The following is an 8,926-nucleotide window of genomic DNA, read 5'->3' on the forward strand; positions in this document are numbered from 1 at the left end:
GTATTAGGTTTGAAGGCATTTTCTAAATTTTCAACAACTGTTGTATCAATGAAGTCCACTTCTACCCCATTATCTTTTGCGATATTCTTAAAGTAGCTATAGAAAAGAAATATTATTATTTTAAGCGATAATATATATTTATGATGTAGAATCTACGAAACTAATTTCAGAGGATGATATCATGAAGATAAAATTGACATTTAAGATATATGATATCTATACCTGTGTGTGCCACCGTAAACATCATCTCCACAGATGACATGGTCGCCCGCTTTAAGAAGTCCAGCGACTGCTGCTATCGAACCCATCCCAGAAGAGAAGGTAAGACAGTATTTCGCTTTATCAAGACTGGCAATACAAGTTTCAAGAGTATTTCTAGTTGGGTTTCCAATTCTTCCATAAAAATATTCCTGGAAGATGTAATGCAATTGTAAATTTTAACTGTAAAAGTAGAAGGGATGAAATCAACTTTGATATTATAAAAATATTCTTACACTGTGTTCTTCAGGGTCTGCTTGCTTGTAGGTAGATCCAGTGTGGATTGGCGGAACTATAACTCCAGATTTCCACTGATCCGGACTTTGACCTTCGTGAATAGCCCTTGTCTCAAAACTTTGATCGGGATGTAAGAAGAAATCATCATGGTTGTTGCCATTTTGGACTCCATTTGAGTGTTCCTTTTGGTTGTCTATCTTCATTCTATAATAGAAATCAAGATTTGTTTTATTAATTGATTTAAAAAGTTATTAAGTAGTAATAAATGTTATATTAATAGAAGAAAATTGATGATAAGATGGAGATATTGAGGTACATTAGTAGTAAGCTTTCTTTCTGTTTTGTTTTTTTTGTAGTTACTGATACATTTTATTTATATTGAAATAAGAATAAAAAAAATTTTCTGAGTATAGTTTACTTTAAATCATTAAATTAAATATGATGAATGACTTTTCATTTTAGGTAATGTTTCCTTGATTCGATTCTAATTGTTCTTTTTTCCTAATCATAAAACAAAAAAAAAGTGCATTTCATATTATTTTGAACTAATATACTGTAATAATAATAGTCTGAAAATAAGAATATCATTATAACTAATCTGAATTTTTTATCTATAGCTTGGCTCCCCATTATTTTTATTAAATATTTGCCTTAGAAAATGTCCAACACAGATTTTTATGATGAGGTGTAGATAGTTGACCGTAGATTAATGATTGGAGAAGTTTGTCGGGGGGTGCGGTCAGCAAAGAACAACATAAATAAACAAAACCATAAATAAATATGGTTTTGTTTATTTATAATGCTATTCAAAATATTCAATAAAAATAATGCGGAGTCAGTTAAATGTTAAAATGTATAAATAAATATGTTAAATATCTAAATTAACTACTGGTATCTTTCTGAACTGATTAGCATTCCTGTTCTTAATGTGAGACAGAAATGTTTTCAACCACTTAGTCTAGTTCATAAAGTATGAGCTAGAAAGCAGCACCTTCTTGTTAAAAGTCAAATATTAAAAACCATAATATGGGTTTGTTACTTAAGGTTGATCAATCACTTTGAGCTTTAATTCTAATAACGGCAAATAAAAATCAATGTAATATGAATGTTACAGTAATAACAGAGTCTATCTGTTTTTTTTAGCAAGCTCCAGTATATTAGATATCACTGATTGATTTAAACTGTACTCACTTGAATTTTATTCCAAACTGTTGTTGATACAGAACAGGAACACTTAGAAGTTTACTTCCAGACTGAATGTCTTCTCCAGAACATACTGTGTTTATAAAGATCTTGAGGGACCCCCACCAATGACGAAAGAGGGAAATTACGTTGCCTGCAGGAGGAAGGAGGAGCACTTTTATCTATAATAGGGGGCATTTTGTTGACGTATGGGGGGCATCTTAGTCATTTTTTTAAAAAGTTATTAACAAATAGTACTGAAATGTGATTGTGTAACGAAAATGAATTGATTTCATAAATGTATTTACTAATATATACTAACCGATAATGTAAGCTATTTATTGATGATACTCTCCTAACTGAACCTAATGGAGTAGCTAAACTTGATCAATTATTCCTCTGTTAGCTTTTTGATATATTTGATATTAAATTTCAAAAGTTTAAAAGTCCCAATTTCCAGTAACCAAGCGCTCTGATCGATAATCTGAACTGAGGTTGCATCTCTTTCTTTGTTATTTTCATTATCTGTTAGTCACTTTCTTATTCTATTTTCACTTGTACTTACCTTTATGTGGAATATATAGTTAGATTAAGTATTGAAATCATGAAAAATTACGAGTTTTTGACAGAAATACACGTTTTGAGATCCCTGAGTTCGAATAACCAAGTCTGAGACAATGATCTGTGCGTCCTATCCTCAGCCTAATCAATACGACCTCATCTCATCACTTCTTTCTTTTTTTATAAACTTTAGTTTACTCGCTGAACATTCATTCCTAAAAGATTGCCATCCATCTGTAATTTCCTTGGTTAATCATAATCTAAACATTCTAACGAGTTTAGCGAATCTGTAATTATTATAATATTGCTGGGGGTCAAAGATATACAGAAGTGAAAATGCTGCTATCAATCGTGAATATGTTGCACAGTTTGTTGAGTTTAATTTTTTACTTTGAATAATGATTTATATCCTTCTGTTTATGTTATAAATTATTCCGGCATGGTTTGAAGAAGACGAGAAAAGCGGGTTTTGTTTTCATCTGGTTCGGTATTATTTTTAGAGTATTTAGAGAGATCTAAAATTGTTTTAAGACGTTTATAGGTCCAGGGTTAATTGTTGTTTTCAGATTCGTTAATAAATATTTATTTAAGAAATGAGAGAGCCGATGAGATTCTGATATCGAAAGTGTTGAATTTAATAAGCTAATAGTACAATAGCCCGCTAGAAAACGAGTTAGTTATTTCACCCCAAGTTTTTATAGTTTTAATGAAAATATGTATAATTACTAGTCAAAATTGATGAGACTGCCAAATATAGTTTGGTGCAATAACTGATGGTGTTTTTTTCAAAACGTTAAAAAAAATATTTATCATTCGGAGCTCCGTATCGTTAAAACTAACTATAACACTAGAAAACCTAATAGAACATCATTTAAAGTGGAGTAAATTTACTAAATTATGAGCCCTTAAATAGCAGTTTACGATCAATATTTTCCGAGAATTAGTTTTTTTTTAAATCTACATTTCTTATAAAATGTACTGAAAAATTAGTAGTTAGTGAATTTATTGTGGGAAATCTAGATCTAGGGAACCAGGAGCCCTACAGATGTATATGTTGCGAAAATAAATTAATTTTTAGTTGTTCGGACAAAATTTCATTTGCAAATATCATAAAAACTACTCTCCCTACGAAGATATTCATTATAAACTACTTTTTTTAATAGTACATTAAACTATTTTTAATTTGATTGTTGGCAGATATTTTATGATTTATATAGTTTTTCACATATCCAAACGTTTTGTCCCAGTAACTATAAATCATCATTTTGTTACAATATTTTTGCAAATACCATTAGAACTACTATTCCCACAATGATAAACATCATAAACTACTTTACAGCACATTAAAGTTGCTTTAATTTTAGAGATAAGAGACATCTGTACGTCTCATGGTTTCTGAGATAAAGATTTTGTAAAATGAAGTCACTAATTATTGATTTTTCAGCACATATTTCATCAAATGTTGCTTTACAAAAAAACAATCCTCAGGACCTATATTACTTAAACAGCTCCAGTAGGGCTCATATTTTAACAAATTTCCTCAATTTAAATGAACTTCCATTTAGTTTTTAGTGTAGTTCGTAGTTTCAATGATATGGAGTTTCAAATGAAAAATTGATTTGTTTTAACATTTTTCGTCCCCCCTAACTATACTTGGCAGACTCAGCAGTTTTTACTAGCAATTATAATAGTTCACATTAAAGTAATCGAAAATTGGGATGAAATAACTGAATTTGTTCTCCTCTTGGGCTCTTGGACTATGATGGACTGACAATGCAGAGCCTCGACAGCAACTGTGCCTTCCTAAAGATTAAGGTTTTTGTAAAAATAAAGCCTAAAAAAATAATAGGGTTTTTCAGTATGGCATATTTCTCTGGCAATACCCTATATATCATGTATTATGTCCCAATTACCTTCCTGCGTCTTATAGACGAGTTCTTGAGGAGAGTAGATGAATCATTCTGTCAGATCTATATGAATGATCTATAAGTGTTTTGTTTTATTAATGATAATTTCCTTTTTGAACGAATGTTTAAAAACCACTTACAAACACAAAATACAAAATTACCACCACTGTTTAAAAATAAATGTGATATGAACTTTTCTGTGATTTCCGAAAAATGAATTTTAATTATTGCTTTTCCTTAATTGGTAATGATAAAACTGATGAGTAAATAGAAGTAGAAAGAAGAAAAACTTGAAATGAAAATATTTAAAATCCATTTGCTGAAAATTACAGAGAAGTTTGTCTGTGTCATATTAATTTTTAATGAAATAATAAAGAGCTTTAGACATTTGTTCAAGTTATTTTTTCTAAAACAAAATGTTAATTTATGAAGTATGTGATAAAAAAACACTCATAAGATAAAAAAGGATGGACCCGTAGCTCAGTGGTTAAGACACAGTCTTACCAATTTGTTGTCTATTGGTGGTGCCGGTTCGAATCCGGCCTGGGATTTTGACTTTTTTCATTGAGTGACGGTCCCACAAAATGAAGAACTTTGACCCCCAACCATGGTTAGGCAGTATAGGACTCCAATGGCAGTCTTGGCCGAAAAAAAAAAAAAGATAAAAAGGATTTTGTGAAAAGTCTCGCTTTTTGCTATCAATTGTAAATAAATTACTCATTTGAAAGGTTAAATACAAATTTGAAGAAGTAAACTATAAGGAATATAACAATTATATAAAATATGAGTGTATATTTTCCAATCAATATTTCCTACTGAAAAAACATTTTAAAACAAGGGACTTTTCTACAGATAAGATAAGATTGAATAACATTTTGTCATAATGATGAGAAGATAGTTGACCATGCATAATATATATGAGGAGAAGATGGTTGCGGGTCACTATTTAGCTTTCTAATTTCCTACCAGCACCTCTGATGAAGGCTAGAAATTCTGGCCAAAACATTGGCACTATTAAATAAATTCTTACAACTTTTATAACTGTGTTAAATTTTGACCGTATCCCCAACCATCTTCTCCTCGCATAAAGATTTTGTCAATTTACATTAGTTATTATTATAGCATCTAAATAAACAGATCAATTAGAAAGGTTAAGCACATTTGACATTAACAGAATTGAACAGTAACTTCACTAAGAAGAGGCTTCACCTCTTTAGTAACCATTTAATTGGTTTTCATCGAGTTCACAACAAAGCCCACATACTCCAGGTAAAAAGTATAACATGTATCAGAAAAATATTATTAAGGTTTTACAGATGCTTTAAAAGTAAATTAATGTCATTAATTGGTCACTCCAATCCTCCTGAGGTCCTCTTTCACATCCTTATTTCTAGTTTTCCTTGGGCATCCTCTCTTTCTTTTTTTTAAGGAAAATTTCTCTTGTGACCTTCTTTGCCATTCCTTCGTTGGGCAACCTTTCGACATTTCCAAGCTAGCTAATGCTCCTAGACTTGATAAATCACACAATATCTTCTTGTACATTGAAGTCAGAAAGATCAAAAAACAGAAATTATTGGATTAAAGAACAAACAACATCATAATTTTTCATATATTTGTCTCTTTGACCTTCAAAGAGTTGCAGCTCAATTTCAAGGATGAATTTCTTCTTCTCCTTCCTCTTCCTCTTTCTTGTGAACATCCTTCTGATCAATGATCCATTTATCTTGTAGATAAATTCCTTGTAGGGAGATATCTTTTATTGTTGAAAATAGGACAGTCACAAGGAATATGATAAAAAGCTTTTAGTAACCACAGTGGCATGTATTAGTGTTTTTCAGATGAAACTGTTTTAAATATAATTAGTAATGTCCATTTTCAGTTACTATAATTCAGTAGTTTTAACCTTCAAATGTGATTTGTGATTTTTTACTATTATATAATATAATGAAAAGAGTTATTTGAAAAAGGAAAGTATTATAGTTCTTATAATATCTGATTTGTTGGTTTTTATTTATTTTTTAATATCTTTGGCTAACTTAATTATTTTTTTGATTTCTTATTCATTGTATTCTGTCATATATTTTTGCAAATTGTAATTAGAGAGAAAATTTAATTTCATATAGCAATTGAGGCATGGAAATGGGAAAGGCTATCTGTGCCAAAAAGCTAGTTTTGAGAAAAACGAAAAAACAGGTAGCTGGCCAAGCTTTTGTTTTTGTTTCATTTTTACAATTTCAGTAATATATGTTCTAGTATACATTTTTTGGATTTAAATTTTCCAAAGGTCTACTGAATTGTTAAGTCAGCGTTTAAAAATAAATGTGACATGAACCTTTCTGTGATTTCAAAAAAATAAATTTGAAATATTGCTTTTCTGGTACAAGTAGTGAAAAAATTCTGGTAAGTGAATAGAAGGGTGAAGAAGGAAAGTGTTATATTTATTTTTAACCACTTTAGTGATTTCTTCATGTTATTTATTTCTTGTTAAAACAAAAACTTTACAAAATTCTACTGAATTGTACAAAAATCAAAATAAATTATTGTTGGGTCAGATTGATCTAGCCTTACCATTTATGTTCCAACCTCGATCCTTATTATGGCAATTTTAATTTTGTTTAATTAATTAATGAGTGACTGAAATAAATTTATGTAGTTATTTTATTACTTCATCTAACTCTTACAATAGATGATTAACCTATTATAATAATCTTTCACTCATAATAAATCGATAGTGATAGAGTAACTAAAAAAAAAGGGTTGAATTGCGTATGTATACAGTGTACTTATCCATTGAACAGATAATATTTACAAAAACATTAAATAGGGGTAATATAACACATCGAATTTTGACTATAAATATTGAATATAAATAAGAAATATATTTGTTTTTAGTTGCTAGGATACTGAGGCGACCAATAGGTTCCTGCAGTTTTTGCTAGTGTGCAGAACATTGTCATTAGAATATTTAAAGAGAAGATACTATGCCATAGTGGCAGTTAAAATAAAGCCAAAAATATTATGATTATTTTCAAGGCAAACCTATATTTTACTTTTTAGGTGAAAATGATTATAGCCAGAAATTATATTTTTCATTCTTCGACGTTTTACAGAACTTTTAGGTTTTCAGTTGGCTTTGACTAATAATATAAGATAACGATTTGTTGTAGGTTTATCAAAGTATTCTCTCCTAAAACATTTTACTTATTTATATTTTTATTTGTTTTACTAGTTGGTTCTGAATGAGATAGATTGTAATATTTGGCATTAATATAAACTACTTTTTATCTGATGAAAAATATAATAATATAAGAATACAAAAATACAAAACAAATTTAGTTTCTCATAAACATTTTAAAAAACCTATGAAGCTAAAAGTGTGTCGATCGGACCGAATAATAATTACTGGTCTACCCTATATGATATCATACTTTCAATATAACACATTTATTACTGTATTTATTTATTTATATGGAAACATATAAATTATATTGCAACTTTAAAAAATAAAAAAATATTTCAAAATGTTAGAATAAATATTGCTATGGTTGAAAAAATAGAAATATGTACCATTGTTTCTTAAACTATCCATTTTATAAGCTGGTTTACCCCTAGGAGGGCTCCTGGCCCACAGTGTTAACTCATGGCTACAGTTACTTAATGAATAATTATCTGCCACAGCCTGATTTGAACCCGGGTTCTTGGAGTTTGTCTTACAAGCTGAGCCACACTGCTTCCGTAATATTTGGTTTAAGATATAATTAGGAATTAAAATAGTGTTTGGTTGCGGTAAAAAATAAATGTTAAGGTATAACATTTTATGGCTGTTCAACCTTTCGCTTTGAATAGCCCTGATGAAGCCCTGCAAAGTGGGGCGAAACGTCAGACTTTAAAATAGTTATAAATACTTGTTCTTTTTTTGACCACAACCCTGACCATCTTCTTATATTTAAGTTTTACGGTCAATTATATATACATTTACATATATATAGTAAATTATATTACATACACATATATATAAAATAGTGTTTGTTTATTTTTTCAATATGGTTTGTTTTTACATAAGTGAAGTCATTAAATACTTAAATACTAATAATAGTTAACAATTACTAGGACTAATTTGGTTTCAATAATAAAATAAAGAAGGCTATTAATAAAGCATTAATTTATTTTATTCAATAAATATTTTCCTTAGAGTATTGGACTCAAATATAAAGACTAGCTATAAGCTATAAACTTCTCTAAAAATAAATACTACATTCTTATTCTCTTTAATAATACATCAGTTAGCTTGGGCTATTCAAGAGTGTCAATAAATTATATAAATAACTAACAACTACGAATAAATTAATTACAATAATAAATTAATCAGATATAAATAACAGAAAAGATATAAATTATGAGGGTACATAGAATTTAGCTGCTACTTTCAGTGCCTGGTCGATATCCTTAATAAGATCTGTTGCTGATTCCAGGCCGACAGACAGTCTTATCAGGTTATCGGTGATGCCCAACTCTTTTCTGGTTTCTGCAGGAACTATTTGATGAGTCATCGTTGTTCTGAAAGCATAAGATTAGTTTTAATATTAAGATTGCTGTGCGAATATCAAGACAAATACACAACAGAATGAATTATCTTACGGTAGTTCGGCAAGTGATTCGAATCCACCTAGGCTCACAGCAAGAGCGAAAACTTTTAAAGCTTTCAAAAATGCTTTACTTGTTTCCAGATCTCCCTTCAAGAATATGGAAATCATTCCAGATGGTCCATGCCACAGCTTTTT

General features: G+C 29.6%; 1 protein-coding gene across 1 annotated transcript in view; it reads right to left on the reverse strand.

The window, feature by feature from the left end:
* Nucleotides 1-1,851, reverse strand: part of LOC106688422 (putative cystathionine gamma-lyase 2) — a 27,654-nt gene extending 25,803 nt beyond the window's left edge. The window contains exons 1-2 of the mRNA XM_067048136.1: nt 1,687-1,851; nt 495-699 (exon numbers count right to left, since the gene is read on the reverse strand). Of these exons, the coding sequence (XP_066904237.1) occupies nt 495-698 (204 nt within the window). The 5' untranslated portion in view covers nt 699; nt 1,687-1,851. The remainder of the gene's footprint in view (nt 1-494; nt 700-1,686) is intronic.
* Nucleotides 1,852-8,926: the final 7,075 nt, after the last annotated feature.

Source organism: Halyomorpha halys, unplaced genomic scaffold, assembly GCF_000696795.3.
Source record: "Halyomorpha halys isolate HHAL.00 unplaced genomic scaffold, Hhal_1.1 Scaffold1127.1, whole genome shotgun sequence".
In the NCBI taxonomy this organism is placed as follows: domain Eukaryota; kingdom Metazoa; phylum Arthropoda; class Insecta; order Hemiptera; family Pentatomidae; genus Halyomorpha; species Halyomorpha halys.